Here is a 22,577-nt window from a genome sequence, read left to right as displayed (position 1 = left end):
CGTAGCACTTTTCACCTTCAAAGTGCTTTACGAGCATTATCTCATTAATGTACATAACAGCCTCCCCATGATGTAAGAGGGATTATTATCCTCACTTTATAGCTGGAGAAATTGAGCCAAAAGGTTTAAGGCTGTTTTTAAAAGGACTTAGTTGCACAAATCCCAAGTGGGCTTTGATTGGCTTTGGGTGTCTACTTCCCTTCGGCTCTTCTAAAAATCACAGCTGAAGTGATTCACCCAAGACTGCTCAGAGCCAGCATTAAAACTCAGACTTTCCAACGGCCCTTGCCACTAGACTATTTAATTCTCAGAAGCACAGTCATTATTTTCTAGGTAAGAACCATCCTGTTTCTAAGAAATTATTCTTTTGGGCAGAGAGAGTCAACTGGGGAGCTCCTCGATGACAGGGAGGCTGTCAAGTGAAGCACGGTAAAAAACGTGCCGTGAGGTAAGGCCACGGCCATGCGACACGGTGTCGTCATCACGTGTACAAGCAGCAACTTCTTCCCATTTCATCAGTGCTCACCTCCTGCTGAGTGCACAAAAGGTGGATTTAGCCCTGTTTTTCTTGGCCTCTTCTGTCCCAGAAGGAGGTGGTGTTAACGCCGACGGCACCAGCGAGTGGCTGATGGGGAGCGGCCTGGACAGAAACCTGGACACAGGCAGGAATTATTTCCTATGTTCTTTGCATAGTTGTTATTAAAAGGAGAGGATGGTAGCAGTAGCTTTGGAGATTTGAGGGGCTTTGGTAGGTGAGAGTTGGACAAAAGTGTTAAAAATAAAATTGGGCTTCTTTTTGGGTCCTCCATGCAATGCAAGGGCAGCAATGGATGGCTTTCCTGCGTGCAAGGGGAGGAATGCTCATAATTTGGTACGCCTCAGTAACACTACAGGATTTTTTTGGAAGCACCGTTAGACCTTCAGCTTATTTTCAATTACAGAAATGTTTTATCCATGAGAATCTTCTCATGATGATTCCAGCTGCTTGGAACTTGCCCTGTTTAAATCTCATCTCAGGTGCCTTACAGTCTGCTGCTTGATCAGATTTAAGATTTGGATGCAAAGTGTAGGTATTTAAGAACCAAGCTAAGCTGAATTTAGCAGATGCCTTTCATTTTGGTGTTTCTGTAGTAGTTTGTAGAGGAAAGTGGAGAGAGCTTGAGGAAGAGTCAGAAGCTCCTGACACTGAGAAGTTGTTTCTGGTTGTACCTACAGAGAAGTTTCACCATAACTCGGGCTGTAATAGCCATTTTTCACTGGCTCACTGTTGGTATTTTTACTTTAGACTCCTTCTCCTGCATTTGGTAACCTACGTTACATCTTTACTCCTTTATTTGCCTCCTCTGCATACCATAGGACCTTTAAAATACTATATTTACTGTGTGGGTTGTCAGCAAGACCGTCACAGGACTGAGGCCATTCTGTTTTCTGTCTGTATTAGATTGTAGATGTCTGAGCCACTCTCTTTGAAATGTTATCAGGAATTATATAAATGACTGTGGTATAGAAATGTTACATTGGATAATTAAGTGTGGTTCTCCAGCTCCGTGCTATTAGTGTGATTTTATTAAACACAGATTGTGGAGGGAACCCAAAAATACGTGTGCTGATTTAGATTATGCTTCCCAGTGAGGTTGTTAAGATGCAAGTCTCAAGCGTTTCTAGTCCTGCAGTGAAGCATGCAGAAATGATCCTGGGGAACTAAAAAGCCAACCTGATGCCCAGGTTAAAGACATGGAACCCAGTTGTCTGTCTTCACCAGGCAGCTGGATCTCTGCACTTTTTACGCCATGCACAGTTTGAACTAACTGGATCCGCGGGAGCAGAGGTAACAGTAGTACTTTGCAGTTTCATACCTGCACATTAAAAGACTACTTGATCAGTGAAAGAAAAATGTGTGGGCAGTTTCTTTGTGCTTAATGTTTATCTTAATAGCTCCTCGGGACCAAATGAGATCAGGGACGCGTTGTATAAAGTGCTGTATAAATACAGGGTAGGAACTTACATGCTAAGTAGATTAAACACAAAGGGAAGAGATACTGATATTCACAAAGCATAATGAAGGGAGTAGCCAGTGAAGACATGATTAAAATAACTAATTAGGAAAGTGGATTAGTTAGGCAAGTTAGTTAGCTGAGCTGTTTTTATTACATGCTGGAGGTCTTTTTCATAATTTTAGGCAGGCTTATTGCTGGAGGTTTCAGTAGATGTACCTTAACACGGCGTAGCGTAAGCGGCACAGCACAGATTTCCTTACTGATGGGCTTTTCTTGACCTCCCGGGCTCGCTCAGAGAGCACGGGAGCAGAGTACAGTCCCTGGGTTTCTCATTGCTCGGCTGCCCTGCTGAGACAGCCACCAGATGATAATGGTTTTTGGCCACTAATGACCACCGTTAGATTTGAACCTGTGACACTGAGATGAAAGCCCGCGTATTCCATTCCTCGTACCCAATCCATCTTGCTCTCTGCCTTTAAAGGATTTAATTAAATGCTGAATACAGTTAACTAGAAATAGCCTTCTTCCTGACCGGTGCAGAATGAAATAGCACTTGACAGGAGAAGGCAATGCTCACGAATGGATTAGAAGAGATTAATTTTGTGAAATTTTCATTTAACATTCCCCATTGTAACAAAATGAAAGAATTCTTGATCTGCTACTTGTACCTATCATGAGACCTATTTCAGATTAAAGATAAACTTTAGTTCTCTTAGCAGGGAAAAAAAAGACTAAGTAAGAAAGAAAGCCTTCATCTCCTAGATATGATCCTTATTCCTTCATCTGTGCAGTTGGTGCGTACAAAATCATTCACAACATACTGCCTGCACTGCTCTGCAAGTCAATTAAAAATGGCTGTGAGACCTTCATTTCTGAGAGATTCATTCCATATATCGGTACATTCTGTGGATCCTAACACAAGCAGGGGCAGATCTCCAAGGCAGAGACAATAAAATGAGCAGCTGAATTTACAAAGGGTGTTTTTCACATTTACTGGTTAGCAAAAAGGAAAAAGGAGACAGAGAAGTAGCATTATCTCCCTTTTCTGCTTTGAATGAAGTGAAATAGGATGATGTTAAGAAAGTAGAGAAAATCCATGGGCATAAGAAGGAGAAGAAACTTTGAAGAGAAACAGTATTACTATAGTGCAATGGAAATTGTGAAATTTGTTCCTTTTATTAGCATGCAAAACTATGTGGAACCTATCACTGGCCCTTATCAATTAATAAGTATTTGAGTTTTTTTGCTAAACATAATAGCCACTTCCTTTGTTTACTTTTCAAAGACAGGAATGAGATGACTTTAATATGACATTTTCTGAGCTGGAATTCCTTATTCACCCTTTTTTCTTTTTCCATAACAGATTACTTCTTGACACTTGATGAACCTATGAATAACATAACTACCACCCTGGGCCAGACGGCAGAGCTGCACTGTAAAGTCTCTGGCAATCCTCCTCCCACGGTTCGCTGGCTGAAGAACGACGCGCCGGTTGTCCAGGAGCCCCGGAGGATCTCCTTCCGTGCCACAAGCTATGGGTCTCGACTGCGAATAAGGAACCTTGACACTACAGACACCGGCTACTTCCAGTGCGTTGCAACTAATGGCAGAAAGACTGTTTCTACCACCGGTGTGCTCTTTGTCAAATTTGGTAGGTTTTCTCCTATTAAGTTGTTCAAAGTGTTGCTTAGAAAAACAGTGCAGGAAACTCTGAAGAAAGGTGTGTTTATCCACTGAAAATGAGTGCACTGATGTAGTGGTATCAGCAGCAGCCTGTTTCAGCCTATTTCTGGCAGTTTATCCCTTCTGCCTGTTTGCTCTTTGCTCAGCTGAGATGCCCATGTTGCCAGCTGAAATGGTGGCTTTTAATATATAAAAACCTGGTGGAAGCAGGACTGAAACACAGGGCCACTTAAGAGCAGTGTTCATTAATATGCTACCTGAGTGGATTCAGACCAGACAAGAAAAACTTATTCTCAAGTTCCTGAGTGACCTCCTTTTTCTCTAGTAAGTGAGAAATTTCAGCTTGCAAAAGATGGAGATGGGACGGAAATGTTAAATGCAGTATAGATCGGAAGCACATTAATGATACATATGCCTTTCAGATAAAATAATCACTTTTTCGTCAAAGTTTATAATGAAATGATTGCCTTCATGGATGATCCTAATACCAGGAAGATTCCAAACCAGAAACGGGTTTTCTGCATCTTCTCCTCCACCTCCATGTTCAGGGTGAAATACTTGACTCAGATGAGAGTGTTTGCATGGAGTCCTAGTTAGTCCTCACAGCAACACCCAATGAATGGTGTATTCAGTGCATTTCAGAGTCTTCTGTCGTAAATGTCCCAGATTTTCTAAATCATAATAAGAAATTAATCATTGGATGTTCTCATAAGGCAGATGTCCTTTAGCTTGTATCTGAAATTTAGGAGATTTTTATCTGAACAATGATACTTTTATAGACATTCCTGTAGAAAGCACTGGGTATTTTTCATGTTTTACTGACTGGAGCAATATTTAATCTTACAATTCAGTTTCTAGAGCAAATGCTCATTAGTATGAACTGCTGCAGCTGACTCTTCAGTTTGCTCTGTGTTGGTGAACACGAGCTCAGCCTGTCGAGTATTCGCCAAAATATAAACGCCGAGGGCAGTAACAGCGAAACGCTGTCAGCCAAAGCCTGCAGAGGTCAGAGGAAATTTGATCAATGCATCTGGATCAGGCCAAGGATGAATACCCTGAAAAATAATGAAGATTGGTAGGGGGAAATGACGCTGTTTTCTCCCAGTTACAGTCACAACATGCTTTTGTATAAGCCTCCTGTGGTTTGCTATAACCTTTTTTGTTATGGCCCCGAACTCAGCTGAATTTCAGGATCCATCCCTCACCTGTTTATTGCCCTTATCTATGGCATTTCGCAGACAATCACTGCTACAGGATACGGTCTTGTCTTTGGTACTGAGAAACTGAGACTTGCCTCTTAAACTATATAAACCACATCCAACATGACAGACTGTTACTTTTATCTTTTAAAGGTTTACAAAAGCTTCCTGCTTGTTACCTCGCCATAACTCATCACACTGTTTTTCTTCTGTCACTTTTCCAGGTCCCCCACCAACAGCAAGTCCAGGATCATCGTAAGTTGTTTCATGTCTCTTATATTGATTCATTAGTCTTGCATTTCATCAGTCAGAAGTTCATTTTTCATTTTGTGTGACAGAAGCACTTTTACATTCCACTTTAAGTCAGATAGGACAGTAATTTATTGTAACTGAATTATCTGTCTCGTAGATAAATTCTCATGTTATCATGTCAACTCCTATTTCTTAAGCTAGACTTCTTAATTTCCAATATTATTTCCTTTAGATCCCCTGATGCCTTCAGCCTTTGAACTGATCTCAGTGTACAAACAGAGTATACCGTATAAGTAAAAACCGATCTTCATACTTGTCATAGCCCAGTCCAGAAAAATCTCTGTCGCTATAAGTAAATTTTAGTACCTACGGGATTCTTACTAATTTAATGGAACTAATGGTCATAAGCTGGATTTGTGTCTCTCTGTATCTGTGGTGGTAAACAGTCAAGAAACTGAGTTTTTAAAGATCAGATACCTGGGTTCGAGTAGTGGTTGTTTTTACAGCAGCCTCCCCCTATCCTGGAGCTCAGGATCTGCTCCTGCTGCTGGGTCCACGCTGCTGCCTCTGAGCAGTTGCCACCTTGTATCTGGCAGTTGAGCTTCTGTCTATGGTAGGCTTTGAGAACATATCAATCTCTAGTTTCAAGATAAATGAACCAACTTGCTCACCTTCTGTAGGTCCCCATTTCTTTTCAAGTCTGATCTTCAGCTGTTCTGAAATTTGAAATTAATTTTGTGATTGTGTCCAGCTCTTTCACGCCTTACGCATGTGGAACAACACTGAAAACCCACCTGTCCTAGTGAGGAAGTTGCTCTGTTAAAAGAGAAATACCGCAGCAACAGAAAAGTGAAATGAAATTAGAATTACATTTACAAGGGATGCAAAAGTTTGGGGACGTGAATGCTCCTGACTGTCTTTACGGAAGATTGTTCACAAAGTATTGCAGAGGAAATGAATTAGCGAAAGCATCTGACCACAAAAGGACATGCTAGGATGCCCTCTAATGGAACATCATAAAATGTGCTTTTGTCTTTCCTTTTGAAGGTACCTGAATCGAAGTTACTGAGTTGGTTTAGGAAGGGGAGCTCTTTGCTCGGTCTCAAACTCCTTTTTGTGACTGCAGTGTTCTGGGGAGAAAAGCTTCATGGCAGGGAGTGGAGGCTGTTGTGCTCTGGTTTGGAGACTTTTTTTAATAATCTGAGAAAGTGTGCATTTTGGGTCTACTTCTGCCTAGTTTGGGGTTTCTAAAATTTGTTACATTAGGCGATATGTCCCAAGCTGTCAGAAGCTCACAGGAGAGCACTGTGAGCAGAGAAAGCAGGGAGCTGTGCTGGAATTTCCCTGTCTGGGCCACTGAGGATTGCCTTGCTTTTTTTGAAACAAAATTGATTTGGGAACCTTTTTCCCATTTCTCTTTCTGGCAATTTATTCCTTCTCCCCCCTGCCCCCTCCCAAATGACTACATCTTAACTAGCTAACAGCCTCACCCAGTTATGGAGAAGTGACAGCAAATGGTCCCACTAATTCAGTGAGAGTCAGACCGAGCTCTGGGGCGATGTCTGCACAATATCATCCAGACCACAAGGAAAAAGACAAACTAGTTTTGTTTTTTTCCATATGCTCCGTATCAAACATGAAATTGGCTCGAAAGTGATTTAATGCAAGATCTTCATTTTGCTTTCAGCATGCCCTGCCCATTGTTATACATGCGTACAAACAAAGATGTGAAAAGGTGAAAATAAAGTGAGACTTCCTCTGCAGTAGTTGACTTCAAAATTGTGCCTTTTAAATTTGTAGCCAAGAAAGATATTTAATCGCACTTCATTACCCTGGGAGGCTGTGGGTCTGTCTAATGAGAGGCTGCATTGTATTGAACATTGGAAGGTAACGTATGCGAAGAAATGTGCACAGGCATCTCTGTTTTACTGAATGGGGAACATTTACATTCCTGTAGCAGCTAACCAGATTTAATCTATGAAATAAGAGAATCAGGAAGAAGCTTACAAGAGAGAAACGATAAACTTGGAAGGCATGCTAAATTAGAGTAAAAAAATGTCAGTGTGCATTGTCCTGAACCTGGTTCATATCTGCTGCCAGTGGCTTGAGTGCAGCAGCCTTATGGATTGCAGCGGCTGGCGAGTTCCAGCTGCACTGGGCTGAACTGCAGAGAGAAATGATGTGTCGGGGAGTGCAGGGGGGAACTGCCTCAGACTCTGTGCCTCGCTGTTTGCTCATCTTTCAGTGCTAAAAATATCTTGAGAAGCGTATGGCTGCTCATACATAGTCTTCTCGTGCAAACTAGCGAACAAATTATTAGCTCTGAAATTAGTGAAAATTTGGTGGAAGTGCCTGTAGGAAGAGTGATTCCACATTATACAAGTAAATGTCACAAGTGTTTGAAGAACTGTTTAAAGGCAGCAGTACTCTTCATTGTAGAGGAGCAGAGCATTTACTACAGCTTTGGTAAATTTTCTTGTCTGAAAATATTATTGAAGCCCTGGAGGTTAATACCTTTGGTATTTTGATCGTGAATTTCTTCAGATATGAAGAGAACTTGGAGCCTGTTCCGTGTAGGATCCTTTGAAGGCATCAGCCCTTGGACTGTGATGTTCTTTCAAAGTCTTGATGCCATTTTAGGACTCCTCATTGCTAGTAGATGAACGATAGGTACAGTCATGAGAAACATCTGCGTTTACCTGTGAAAACTCCCCCCATCCATGCCAACCTCGGTGTTCAAGTTCCAGAGCGGTAGATGCACGCACGTGGCTGTCCTCCCTTCCCTTCATGTTAGACTCACGGGAGGCCAAAGGGAAAACGCTATAGGGAATAGTCCTGGAAGCTGGGTCATAAAATATCTTCCTGCCCTTTTTTCAAGAGTTAAAGCACTAATTCTGGTGCTTTGGATAAACTGAGCGGGGGTGCATGGGTTCAGCTAATTTCAGACCGCGGAATGCAGTGACGGGAACTTAGGCCTCTCTCCCCCTGCTGTGAAGGCTGACCACTGGCGTTGGCTGAACCAATGACACTTACTGTAAGTCATCCTAGGGACATATCATTTCATTTTACAGTGGTTAAATAGGGAAAGCTCTTTAAAACGTGTTGTGTAAATGAAAACTCATACTTTGGTACTATTTGTGCCTTATCAGCATGGGTTTCTTCTCCTATGATAAATAACACAATCAACCAAGTCGATGTCGAGTAGCTGCCTTTCTCAGTGGGCGTGCTTTACCCATGCTGTCTTTATTAATCTACCATAAGTGGAAGGTTCTGTTCATTTAAGGATTTAATTTGAGGATCATGTTTTTAAAAAAATCCATATGCTCAGCACTTTTCTTCATATAATTTATAGGTGCAGAGTTCTGCGCTGATGTGATGGCAGAAAAATAGATGGTCCAACTGTAGCTTAAAAATAAAAAGGTTAAATGGATAACTTCTGTAAAAGAAGACAGGCAATGCTAGATAACATCATAATTCACGCGTGCGTTACATCCTTATTCTTTCTGCTTTCCTTTAACGCTGTTATGGTTAGCTAGAGCCAAATGTCTGATTTGCAAATCAGTCTGAAGTGAATGGAAGAAACTCCAGCAGCAGTATAAGGGAATGACTAAAGCAAGGTACTGCCCTAGTGCAAAGCACTGGCTGACCTGAATGTCCTTCCTTTAACTCTCCTGTGTTTGGCAAAGGTCAGCTTTAAAGCCCTTATCTGCAAGGCCGGGGAGCTGCATTCCATCGGCAGGCTCTGCTGCTCAACGTGTGGAACCCAGCTTAAAGATGATGATGCTTTTTTTCGCCCCCCAAACCCCTCACTCCTGCTTTATAAATACATCATTATTTATCTTTGTTTTGCCGGAAGGTGCTACAGATACAGGGCCAGCTACAAGCAGCCCGGGGAGCTGTGGGGAGAGTGCGAACGCCGCTGTCCGCAGTCCGGATGCGTGCCCGGGAGCTGGGCGGCTGCGCCAGCTCCGGCTCTTGGGCTGCTGAAATAGTTTCCATGAAGTGGATGGTGTCAAGGGCACCTCCGCAGCAGGCAGGAGTCAGGGGCATCTCATCTGGCAGATAAGGCAGGTCCTGCTGGCTTTTGGTGCGAAAGGCCACCAACAACCAATTTAGCCCTTTTTTTCTTTATTTTTGAAGTTCTGATGCTTCACAACACTTTGAAACTCACTTTTTATTCATTGTCCATAGCAAGGTTTGGTCCTTTAAGGACACAGAAGTCTGCACATCAATCTCAGGTCTCTCCAGTGGCTACAGAGATAGGGGACAGCAAGGACTGAGGTGAGAGCACAGCAGGTTCCAGGAGATGAGATAATTTACTGTAACAGTAGAGGTACTTCGGCCTGGAAAATGGTTGTGTGCCCAGTTTTTTCCACGATTAATATCGTCCTTTTTTCCTCCATCTGTATTGTTTCCACTGCCTGGAGCGATGCTCTGTGCTTGCCCAGAACTTCACTCGCTAACTCCAGGAAAAACCCTGGGTGCAAGTGACTGAAGCTGGAGGAGAGGCAGCTCACCTGCACTCTGTTCAAGAACTGCTGAAGGAGCTGTAGCGGGAGAGAAAACAAATTGCCTTTTTATGTGGTCCAGTCTAAAAATGAGCTAGACAAACCCTGTTGGAGTGTAGTCCGGTGGGAAGAGTTCAGGAAAATGTCAGTTCTCTGTTGAAGGCGTACAAAACCCACACGGAATCTATTGCTTTGTGAACACGTCTTGAAAAGGCTTAACCTGCAGGAGAAATGTGTCACTCGGCAAGGCAGACTTCTGGCTTTTTTACAGTGGAAACCTCAGAAGAATGGCATGGCACCTCTTAGAAGCCGCCTGTGAGTTCACAAGACGTGGTGTTTTAGATGTTAAAGGAAAAAAAAATGTCTAGTTCATCAATATTACTGCTCTTGTTGTGGCAGAGAGAGACTCTTGTTGATCCTCTTGCGTGGCAGAGAGACAAGAGCCCGAACGTAAATCAGCCTGGACGTGTGTGCCACGGACTGGTACCTCCCGTGGGGAGCACACCCGGTCCTGGTGTCGGTATTGCTCTTGAACAGCCCTCTGATTCCTAACGGAGCCTTCTCTCTATATAAGCTAAAGATATGGTATTGTTTTGCTCTTTATTTAACCACTGGGAATGAGGAGAGGAGGAAAAGAGGAGAGGAGAGGGCTGTAATTTTAAGGGGCACTTGATTCATAAAATCAAATGGGGTTTGTGATTCCCAGAAATTGCTTGCGAGGCTTGTGAAACCACAAACCCCGCAGGATTCTCCCATCCTCTTTTTCAATGATTAAGGTTTTTTTTTTTTTCTTTAAGTGAAACACATCTGGGTTTTTTAGTAAAACAGATCTTTTATACAGTGGCTCCGTGTGGCTGGATGTCAGCATGGTTCTCTGCTGCGAGAAAACGCATAACCACTGGCCGGCATCCAGGGGAGGCTTGGCCAACTGCGTTTGATTGAGGATTTCAGAGGGACTTCTCCCCTTTGACCAGAGAAGCTAAATTTTAGAGAAGGAAAAAATACCTGTAAAGAGGCGAGAGTGGATTCACCAGGAGCTGCTGCCTGAGCCCGACCCCCCTGCTGCTGCCCTCAGCACCCAGCGCCCCTGGGCTCCGCAGGCCGGGCACCCAGGCTTGCCGCAGGCTGCAGGTGGAGGAGCTGCATGCATTTCCTTCGCCACAGGGCTTCTGAGATGCTAATTCAGGTGGGATGTTGTACAGGGAGGCCAACGTAAATATGGTTGGGCAAAAAAGTCGTGCAGCCTGAAGATGAAGTCGGAGTGGCTGACGCTGACAGAAACCATGTTATGTTCCGTTGCATTACTTCATTCGAGTGAAAATAATGCTCTCGTGGTCTTGCCAGGGTCTGAGAGTCAGATTAGCTGCTGCGAGCGTGCCAGTCGTGGAAATGAAATGTTTCCAGGGAGAGCTGGGCTTGCGCTCTTCACTGTGTCTTTGATCTGGTGCACGCTTATCTGTTCTGCCGCTGTCTCACCTTCTCCCTTGTCCTGGTTATTCCTCTGTGATTTTTTTTTGGCAACATTTCCGTGGCACCAGGTGACTGCTGAGGCCGCCAGGTGTGTGGTTCAGGAGGGAGCATGCTCTTGTGCTTCCCCGAGCAAGCACACGTCCATGGAAACCTCTGGGTAAATGTAGCACTGGATTTAGGATGCCATATTTATGTCTGGTATTAAACGAATTGGTCATAGCCAGTGTTCTAGTGCATTTTATCTACTTCAAGGTACTTACACAGCTAAATATACATGTTATCTGAGAATCCCAGGCTCCTTTGCCTCTTTACCTTCTCTTATCTCCCAGAGCACATATGGGAAACTGAGCCAGAGTGAGATTAAAGGTGTGCTTCAGTCGCCTTCGCTGCAGCTGTTTTATGCTAGCTCAGATGCAGTTGAAGTCATGCTGGTCACCTTGTCTGGCTCTGACACCCTTGGGTTTTTGCTCAAGATATTACATATACAACCTGTAACGAGACAGAGAATTGAGCTCTGTCTCTGGAGGCCCAGACCGATATCCGAGCTAATGGATTATTGTTGTCTGCTGTGGCCGTGCATCATCCAGGGGCTTTCATGTGAGGAATACTGCAAAAATTTGAGGTCTCTGCTGCAGAGCTCTTACCCCAGTTCTTACCAATGAAGTGGGTGAAATTGTGTTTTGTTATGCTACGGTAAATCTGCAGAAAAGAAACTGGCCTGGAGTTTGGAACGAGATTTACCTTAGAAAGTGCTTTTCATTTTGAAAGGGTACCTGATAAATATTTTTACATATTTTAACTACAGTGTTCCACTCTTATCTGTCCCGTAGTGCAAACAGAAAGCCCTTCTGTCTTCATGTGGTCTGAAGGAAAGGTATGACACGATAGGGAGACATAGTTGTATTATCTGAAAACAAATTAATCACACTGATGTCAATATTTTTTTAGGTAGGCAGAGAGAAGGGAGTAAAACACATTATGACTTGGGCATCGGGAGCCAGAGTTGCCTAATGCATTTTTATAATACGTAGGAAAAGACAATGTGCTATTAAGAAATGTGTTTGTTTTCATTCTGCGCATTATCACCCGTAGCAACTACATATGCAAATAAGCGTTTGGTATAGAAATGGTCTTTGTGGAATGCTACAGATAATATTTGAAGAGTATTTGTACTTGTATTTCTACAAGGCTTTAATACGACCCGGTTGCCCATAGTCGATAACCCCTGGCGTTGCACACAGGGTTTGTAGCAGGACCCCAGCAGACTTGGGGAGCTGAAACGCTGACCCCAGTGTTTTGTCCTGAAGCCAGCTTGTCTGCTTATGAATGGTACTGCTGCCTGCTCACCAAATCTTTTTCAAGCACAGGCAGCTTTGGGAGGGAGGGAGAGGCACGGCCACATCCAGGGCTGAGCGTGCGCCTGGTGCTGTGCTGGCACGGCGTTCAGCGCTCGGCTGTTGGTCACTTCAGCAGCCGCCCTGTGCTACCTGAGGACAGCAGCAAAAGCACAGTCACTGCCTGGAAGTGAAGAGAAAAACGTGACATTGCTGTTACTTGCTTGGGAAATGCTCTGCTTCCAGCATTTTGGAAATACTGGGTCAGTCTTGTGCCTTTTATATTTAGCATGTTCAATTAGCCATGCTGCATTAGTCCTGTTGCACTGGGTTTGTTTGACTGTGTTCAGTAAGTGCTGAAGATAGCACCAAAAGAGGAATTTACGCTGTCATTATGAACTAGGCTCAGATACCTTCCTGTCTTTTAACACTGGATTTAGGAAGATTTCAAATCCCATGCAGAAACCTTAAGGGGTTGATACATGAAGAGCAGGAGAGGATAGATTCTCCTTTCTTTGAGGAGTTTCAGTGAATCATTAGAAAATTTGGCTTATACAAACACTTAAGGAAATCCTATAATTATATAATTTGACCTTGAGTTACAGACTGTGCTCATTTTCCTGATTTGTTTTAAAAGGAGCAAAGTGAGCATCATATTGAAGTTTCTTTCTTCTATTTGGCAACAGAATGGGAAAAAAAATCAGGAAAAGCTGAGAAGTTGCATTCCTCACCCTGATCATCTCCTGCAGCCTTCGGGATACCATATTTGTGGAGATAGTCTTTAACTGTTGCAAAAAAATGTGATCATTATGCAGTTAGCAATTGGTGTTGGACTAAGTCTGCTAATAAACCGAGTCTTGTGAGTTAAACCACATAGTCAGAGCGGCCAAGTATTGTTCCTGTTTAAGCTATAGATCTTTAATGTCCCACGGGGGCCTTTTTCCCACCGCACTCCTTGCCAGAATTTGCCTGGTTCAACGCACCCCAGGACGGGCGACCCGTGCTGCTGAGCTCCATGTTAGGGCTGCAGCCAAGGCTGGCTGGTGAAAAGGAATTGCATTTGATTAAAAACGTTGAGCCTTCTGTATCTGTTTTCATTCCATGTCGAAATGAAGCGGAGACCATTAGGCATTTTTCTCATGGGAACGAGCAGAGCACAGCCCCCAGCCCAGCACGTGCTCACCGTAGAGGAGGAAGGCCTTGGCTGTGCCGTACAGCACAGATATAACCTGCTTTCCCCATCTCCCTCGTGGTCTTCCCCAATAACAGTGATTTTGAGGCCAAGTTTCCTCTAGCCCAGAAACCCTTCTGCTAAACCCTGCTAAAGGATTGCAGCGGCAATGGCATCCAAACCACTGTGTTTTATGAAACATTCCAGTTTTCAGAAGATGATGTTTTTTCTATCTAAGACAATTCTCCTCAAAAAAAAAAGAGAAAAAAAAAAGTCTCATTTAGCTGTAGTTATAGGGGTGATTTAAATGCCTTATAAAGATTTCTTTGAGCCTAAAGGCTGGGAGGTAAGATCTGACCGTAGTACAGTAACAATGCATGTCACCCTCCTGATCTGTGTCAGGTTACAGTACTAGCTGAACAGAGCCTATCTTTGTGCTGCCTTTTTTTTTTTTTTCTTTTTTTTTGGTAAGGGCTTGTCCTGAGTGCATGTCTTGACCTCAAAAAGAGCAAATAAAATTTGATTTTGATGTTTTGGAGGGTCTCTGTGATTGGCGAGTGAGTAGACCCAGATTTGTATTGTATTCAGGCAATGTGATATCCAAACGTTTCTGGCAGAGATTACTGTTCTGTTGTTCTATTTGTGTGTATGTACAGCACAGTCTCGTCTCCAATGGCTTTTCACGTAAGAGCTGCTAAGATAGAGCCGGGTACTGCAGTTTTGGGGAGGGAGGGTCATAGGTTAAGCTGGAGCTCTTTCTGGTGGCCAAATGTTCTTAGGGCACTTCCCTGGGCATCTGGCCATTTGTGTGGCTGCGGGATTTGGTCCGGTGTAAGGGGTAAAATAAAGAAGTAGTCAGAGTTTTCAGAAACCAGTTAATGTCAGAGGTTGTCCCCAAGGTACGGTGAGATTCTCCTTTGCTGTAAGGCTTTTAATTATAAGGGAAATCCTGTTTAAAGGCTTATAATACATACTTCTGTGGTTGTAATAAAATATCCTGCAAAACCAGGTAGTGAAATCTCAGTGGGCAATTCTCAATCTCTTTCTTGTTTCATTCTTCTTTTCCTTTAGTGCCCAGCTGTCATTGATATTCCTTAAACAAACCCTCTTCTGCCATTTTCAGTCTGCACTGATGTGGAGCAACGAGAGATCTGCTGGAGCTTCATCAGATCTTGACAGCATGCAGCAGCTCAACGCTGGGCAAACCTTTGCACAGCTTTTTGTTTTATCTGCTGGCTGCCAGGCTCACTGCCAACAGGCTGAAAACTGAAGTAAGGTGAAGCATTCAAACCGTTAGGGTGGTGAAAGCTTCAGTTGCTCGTGGTAGCAATTATTCAAGAGAACAAATAATAATAACTTAGAGTATTACAGACAAAACTTGGGTACTGGAAGGGAAAAAGGCAGCATAAAAACCGTTTGTGGCCTCTGTGTGATGGATTTGTCTCCTGTCCCAGGCTCTCCTTCATCCACGTGAAAAGCAATCGCTCCATACGTGACCCTGTCTTCCTGTCCCCTTCCTGTGGGCTCCTTTTTCAGAGGACTCAGTACTGAGCCTTTGCCTTTTCACCTAACGAAGTGGACATTTTCCCTGGGCCCTCTGTGACATGATGTACTGACAGTAGGGATGTGCCTTTTGCAGGGGTTCGACGGGAGCTACAAAAGCCCAGGCCTGGGCCCTGGGGCTGCGTGGTGGACTGCTCGCTGCCCACCCCTCCACATCGCTGCCCCAGCTGCGAACCGGCCAGCAGCTAAATTTCCTTCCCCAGTGTATCTATAAGTCTCCCAATTTCACAAATGTCTCAGTGATTATGGAGTGCTGCTCCTTCCAGTGTGAACGGTATCCGGCCTCCCTGGGGCTGGCCCAGCGGGCCTGCTCCTGAGGGAGCGTCAGGAGCAGCACGCTGTAAGGCTCCTCTGGTGAAGGCCACATGAAAATCAGCATGGATGAGCAGTTTAGAAGGGCCACCCAGTATCATCGGCTGGCACGCTGTAATCAGCCAGTGTCGTGAGCGCTGTGACCAAGAGCCCCGTGACGAAGGGGCGGTGAAGCCCCGCGTGAGGCCTGAGGGAGCCGTGCCCACCCTGAGCTCGCAGTGCCACACGTTGCTGCGGGGACGTGTCGATCTCCTGCAGCCAGTGTAAGCATTTACCCAGGGCTTCCACAGCCTTTAGGAGAACCAGTGGTTTCAGTCTCAGGGCGTGTTTATTCAGTCTAGTAAAAACATTAAAAATGGGAATAAATCTGTATTGACCCAAGCTGCTCTCACTACTGCCGTGTGGTATAAAACCTTCAGAAGGAGTTCTCCTATAAAGATAGCATCGCTGCACAACCCGCTTGCATGTAGTTACCTACCTGCTCGCAATTTGTGTTCCTTCATCACAAAATCATCAAGTGCAGGGAAGAAGATTATAAGGTGTTACATTATTTATCCTGATAATTAAAAACATGCACAACACTTGAGCCTTGGCTGTTCAAAGCAGTAACCCTCAGCGAGTTCAAATACTGTAAAAGGAGTTAATCATCGATTTCAGAAAGTGTCAAGTTTATTGATCTTGTTAACAGGAAAATATGTGTGTGGCTACCTCAGTGGGAAGGAAAGGAGTTATCTGACCTGTTACTAGTTGGATGCTGTTATCGATGCTTGAGCCCACAACGATCCATGTTAAGCAAAAATCAGTCGCAAATGTTACCCTGCCATGGCTTTCCAGGCAAATGTCTTATGTCAGTAAACGTACTTAAAATAAATACATTTTCTTTCAATCATGATTTTGCTTGAGATGAATGGAGACATTCTTTGCCACAGTGCTGCCCGGCAGTTAGCACCAAGAGCGCTCAGCAAGGCGATCCCCTTCCCGAGTTCACAGCCAGTTTAGAGATTCAGAGGTTTTAGAGGTGAGAAGAGACTGGTGCAGTCCTCCACCTACACAGCCTGGGTAATGGCAGCTGTAGTTAGTTTTTCTCCCCCTCAGTTATGTTATGTTTCAGATCTTTCTTTTGACTTAACTGGAACACATCCCTGCAAAAAAATAAGCATCACATTGATTTTATGTGTTTAACTTCTGCACAGGTTTGTGCTGTGTGAAGTCGAATGCCTTTATAAGATTCTAAATATACAAACGTTGTTATCTTTACAAGTCAACTCTTGACTTTGCCAAAGTCCGTCTGAGAGGTCTCCTTTCCACAAACCCCTGGGAGCTGCCACCAGCTCTGTTACCGCCTCAAATCCGTTCTTGTTTGGGCTTCATTTCAGTCATTGCACTGTTTTGTCTTGGACGGCGTAGGGCTAGCAGACGTGGAGTCACTGGGGTCTTTCCATGACGTGTGTGGGTATCAGCAGTGCCAGAGCTTTCAGGAGGTTTGTTAAGTCAACAGCCATGAAAAGATCATGGAAAAGTTGCCTTAGATTCAAGCTCTCTTGACCTGCGTATGTTTAAAAGATCTGATTTTAGTAGCTGCTATCTAACATTTCCTGTAGTTACTTTTGGAATAGAAACTGTTTCCTTGTATTTATGTGATAAGGGTATGTTATGTAAATCACTTTTGCATTTTCTCTGCCCTGTTATTCCACCATTTCCACTGTGTGAAAAGGAGATAGGAATTATCGAGGAATCCCTTGGTCTCAAAGCACTAAAAGCATGGGAAAGCCCTTTTCTTTACTACCTGCATTTAAGCGAGTTTTAGAAATCTCCTTGATGACTTCTGCTTCTCATGGCAATTTTTAGCATTTATTTAAGATGGTGTCATTTATTTAAGGTGGTGTCAATTTTTCCTCCTCAATGGGTGCAAATTAACGTGGACACAACCGGCAGGTGAGGATCTGGTCTTCAGTGCGTGTAGTCTTTTGCAGATTTGAAATGAGCAAAAGATAATGAGAGACAATGTGCTTTTAGCGGTGATAAATGTGGAGGAATGATCTGGAGAATGTTTGCTTGCACTGGGAGCTGGGTTTGAGGCTGTAGCTGGCATCAGGAGCTGCCACTGTGTTGGATTCTGGTCTCAGCTTATGGGGATAAGCCCAGAGCAACTCCATGGATGTCTGCGGAGCTGCTCCGTACTTTTCCTCAGTGTGAGTAACACAGGAATGTTACACCATCCTTGGCATGTCAGGCACTTTTATGGGACAAAATAGACAGTCATGGTCTTGGCGAAATTAAGCTCCTTGGCTGGATAAAAGGAGCAACAGCGTACAAATACTGGTGTTTCCTTAGATTTTCATCTCACACGTGCTGTGCGTAAATCACTTTGCTGCATGGATTGTGTGTGTGCATGACTTTTTAAATGATGTTTGGCTTAATCCTCACTTAATTTTTTATGCAGTTGTGAAATGCATGTTTTATATTACCACACCATGATAAGAGTTAGTATTGATACAAACCAGCATTTCACCTACTCAAAGATAAAAACCAGCTTTTAGATTTGATAAAGTGCAACTGTAAAAGTATGCCAGGACAGACTTTATTAAAGCAAGGTTTTAGAAACAGTTCTCCGAGCTACTTTTATCTTAAATAATATTTTTCCAGTGAGGGAATGCATTGATATAATTCATAGCATACATATAACCTTATCGATACCAATTAATTTCAGAGTTACAGCTGAAATGTTGTGTCATGCTGTTCAGCTGGGCCGTGCTGAGGCTGGAAGCAGGTAGGAAAGCTGGCAGACACCACTCTGCGAAGTGGTACAGCTGGGTGCTGGAAGGACCCTGACCATACTCCTCGTCCAAGCACACAGATTGCAAATTCTCTTAGAGATTTGTGATCCATCGTGGCAGGTTAGCCTAATTACTTCTAATGCAGAACTCAGTCATATCAGTATTTTCAGTTGCTGACACACTGGAATAATAAAATAAAACCAAATAAAACATTTGGGATAATTTTATTTGTTGGTAACTATCAACTTATTGCGTATCTTGAAAACTTGGACAACCAGTCCAGGAAAATGTGTAACTTTTCCTTTTTCTGCCACGTGAATCAGAAGAAACATGGCACTGGTGTGGAGAGCAGGAAAGTACATATTTTTTTCCACCTTGAATACCAGCTATTGGCTGCAGATGAACTACAAAATGGCATTATCTTACATGTTTTGTACAACACCTTATTGCAAACAAGTTGGGCTTTTCTTTGGGTTGCTCGGGCACACATTTGAAGTTTGCAGTGTTTCTAACTGTTTGGCCTTGCAAAATCTGCCATGTTTCCTTCTTTATTTACTACAATGAGACAAAAAAAAGAAAAAAAAACAACTAAGGGAGGTGAGAATTTGCTTGTTTCAGTGCTGCTGCCGGAAAAATAGAACAGAAGGTGTGTTGTAACCTGTTCTCACTTTTGGGGTATTAGGAGAAAATGACAGTGACTGCCTCTTGTCCTACAAACAGAAGTTTTAGGAGGGATCTGGTCTGTTTCTGAGTAGAAAGCTGATTTTTATGCAGCTCTTCCTTCAAATCAGGCTTTTCATAATTTAGGCTAGGCGCCTTTCTCAAGGCTAGCTGAAATATGAATCTGCTGGTCCCGAGCCCAGTAACTGAAGTGTGGTTGCTTCACGCTGCTCTGTGCAGCTTACATAGCGAGGCATAATGCTTTTAAAGAAAACAAACAAGTTCCCTCTGCCTTATCCTGTTACCATTGGGGAGTGGACGGACAGATCTTAATTTTCACTGAAGCATATTTTCACTCGTGTTTGTTGTGTTAAGAATGAGTTTCTTATCTCAAAAGCAATCTTTTTCACAAGACATTCTCAGTTTAATATAACTCGTGGTGCCCTTTAAAGCAGACTGGCTATTCCCAGCTGAGCAGCCTCTATTTATGTGTGTCTGTCAGTAGCAGAATTTATGATAGACCTGCAAGTTATGTGAACTTTGAATGTTTTCACAGTTGTTAAACTTGACCAACTATTTCAATAAGACTAACTGCTTAAAATGGTTTTGGACTTACCAGCTACCCCCAGCTGAAGTATGAGCATTATGCTCATAAACCCAGCAACCCCCAGACTGCTCGTCAGCAGAGAAAAACGCTGCATTTGTACCTTGACATAACTCCGAGGAAAGCCCTTCAAAAAAATGTGTTTTCCACTAGGATTTTTAAAGGAGTCTGGGATTTCAGGTCACCCTTTTCCACGTAGTTGCTCTCCATCCACTGTCCTTCCTTTGCAAGGGGACCACATACGTGCATTTCAGGGCTAGACTTCCCACGTCCAGAGGAGCAAGGCTACGTGCCTGTAAAATCATTTATCTGCAACCCGTATCTGACTTAGGAGTCGGGCATCCAACAGCAGTGCAAAGAGCTGAGCAGGTACCGGGCTCGTGCATTTGGTACCGGTGTGCTGTATGTGCCCGTGCCAGGCCCATGTGGGCCATCACGCACAGCGTGTGCTCCACCATCTCTCTGGGCAGAGCTCAGCAGCTTCAACAGGGTCTTTATAAGGTTTTATTAAATAAAAGGAGAAGTGAAATAGCTAAGGTTTGCAGTGAGCTTGTGCTTATGGTGGTTACTCTTATTTTTTTGCTGTGATTGTGGACTATGGTAGTTATTGATGGGTGCAAATTTTTGGTCAAATAATAGTTTAAACAAGCGAACATTATATGTATTATTTTTAATTAACTTCTGCTGAGGCATGTGTTTCACTTTTAATTCAAGTGTCAGATTTGTGAAGTCTGTTTTTCATCATGCTTAAGGTTAAAATATTAGGTCACCAGAAGAAAGGCTTACTTGAGTCACATAAGACAAATTAAATGTTAGAAGGAAGGAGAAGGGAGGGAGGAGCAGAAAAAAAGAAAAAAAAAAAGCTGTGACTTAAGAAAATAAGGTAGAGCAGGAAAAAATTAGTGAGAGATAAAATGGGCTGCAGAAGTCCTGAAACTCCTTTTGTAGTGTTCACTATTGACTTTTGGAGCCATGCAAGATTTCGTATCGGTTACAAATGGCTCCGAGCTGTACTTGCAGTGACCTGAGGCCGAGGAGGGAGTGGGATGTTGCCTTCTTCTGTTGTCCCTGTGGGCAGCAAACAATCTGCAGTGGTTTTATCAAGGAACAAGCCAGGTCTTTTAGATGCTTGGCGGGAGAATAGGATGTTTGGGTGCCGTTCTGTGGGAGAAAAGGCAAAAAATTCATAGGATGGGAAAGCAGCTTGAAAATGAAGAGACTTTCCCACGTTATTGAAATGGTCTGTGTGTTAATGCCATAAAAAAGTATCTTTTGCTTTGGATTAACTGTTTTCGTTTGTGATGTTCTCGTTTATGAATGTATGTTATTTCCTATGTATTCCAGAAGACTCGACAGTCGTGTTGCGAAAGTTGGTGTGTGTCGGACAGCAGCAGCAAAATCTCCTGCAGAACACTTGGGCAGTTTCAGTTGTCAGCGATGAATAAGCAGTTGTGAGACAGACAGGAATCGTTAGCAAAGCTAAATGGAAAATGTTAAATGTTAATTTTTCCTATAAAAAGGACATCTGACAAAGGAGATTTAATGTAAGGCAAACAAAAAGGTGTTACTTAAAACCTTGTTATTATTCTCGCTCTCCTCTGTGATTAACAGGGGTTCAAAGCGCCCTTTTCCCTGCTGTTTTCTCAAGCCAGTGCTCCTCGGAGGACCGAGCTCCTTATGCAGTAAAGCCAGGTTATGCCACGCATTTGGTGTAAAGAGACCTTCTCATGTGGTATCAGTTGCATGAGCACTCGCTCGGAGGCCCCGTTATGCCTGTAAAGGGGCAGTTAAATATTTGGGAATAAAGCCCTTAATGTCCAGATGAAGCTGTTTGAAAGGTGTCTGAACCCTGACTGTATTTCTGCTATATGTAAAGTTTCTTTTCGTTTCAAAATGCATTGCAGAGGTGCACTTTTCTGTAAATTTTGGGGGGAAAAGAGTCAAGTTTGTGGGGAAGAGGCACACAACGTCATCTGTGTTGTAGCTGAATGAAATCTAAACAACCTCCTTAACTTCATCACTAAATAATGAATAAATTCCTTGACACTGGGGGCTTTTATCTGACAAGAGGCAGAATACAATCGAAGTGTGCGCTTTGTGACGTGGCTGGCTCTCTGTGCTCCTGCGTGTATCCCCCTGGGAGAGCCCCGCGAGGCAGGAAGGTGTTGTTCTCCCGTTTCTGCGCAAAAAAAGTGCCAGTCTCGTGCCATAGCAGTAATTCCCCCCTGTGGCAGGATGGAGAACGGTCTCCAGGGGTTATCAGCATCCCAGCCAGGTGGGTCAGTCGGGTAGCTGTGGTGTACGTGAAAGGAGGAGGTGGTTGTGAGGAGCTCCCTTGGATCCAGAGCCTTGGGATTACTCGTGCACAGCAAGCTGCACCGAGACACGGCGGTGGCCTGGGGGGCTGACAGGGAGCTGTTTGGGGGTTACTTTTGGGGACTGTTGGACAGTTTGGGTGCTACTTTCTGGCCACAAAGGAGACAAGTGTGGGTGTGACGTGGTCTGGGCCTGTCCAGCTGCTCCCCAGGGCCATCAGACGGAGGAATGAGCCCCGGTGGGGCCGCCAGGCAGCCTGGTATCGCTCACGCAGCCGATTTATGGGGTGCTGCCGACGGTCGTTCCATCAAAAGCTCCTTATCTAGAGCTAATGCCTGATGAGAGGCGGATAAGGGACGTGTGTGTGAGATCATCGCAGCTCCGTGAGAGGGTCCAGGAGGAGGGGGGGGTGTTTTGGTGTGCAGCACAAAGGTCTGATAGAAGAGGCAATGCTCAGCACTCGTAATCTTATCCTGCCTGCCTGCTCTTCAGAAACATTTTACATTTTTCCCCCCGCATCTCGAAACTTCGGCGAAGCGACCTTCCAAGCGTAACCTTAAAATAGCTTTGTCAAACAAAACATGAGTGCGAGAGGTTTCCTGCCATTCCCATAACTGTGAGCATATGACTTGCAGTTCGTCTTGCCTAATGATGTCAGAGATCTGCCAGCAGCGATCCAAACGCTCGCACCAGGGTCGGTCCCTAACCAGCTGCAGCTGCCGAGCAGGCGC

At 43.9% G+C, this 22,577-nt stretch overlaps 1 protein-coding gene across 3 annotated transcripts in view; it reads left to right on the top strand.

Moving 5' to 3' along the window:
• Positions 1–22,577, top strand: part of ROR1 (receptor tyrosine kinase like orphan receptor 1) — a 156,801-nt gene that overhangs the window by 113,587 nt on the left and 20,637 nt on the right. For all 3 annotated transcript variants that reach the window (XM_080603372.1, XM_080603374.1, XM_080603373.1), the window contains 2 exons: positions 3,361–3,648; positions 5,104–5,134. In XM_080603372.1, coding sequence (XP_080459498.1) covers positions 3,361–3,648; positions 5,104–5,134 — 319 coding nt within the window. The remainder of the gene's footprint in view (positions 1–3,360; positions 3,649–5,103; positions 5,135–22,577) is intronic.

The sequence above is a fragment of the Anser brachyrhynchus genome (genome assembly GCF_964034855.1).
Source record: "Anser brachyrhynchus genome assembly, chromosome: 8".
Lineage (NCBI taxonomy): Eukaryota > Metazoa > Chordata > Aves > Anseriformes > Anatidae > Anser > Anser brachyrhynchus.
Note: the sequence above shows the minus strand (reverse complement) of the source record. Positions and strands in the feature narration are given on the sequence as shown.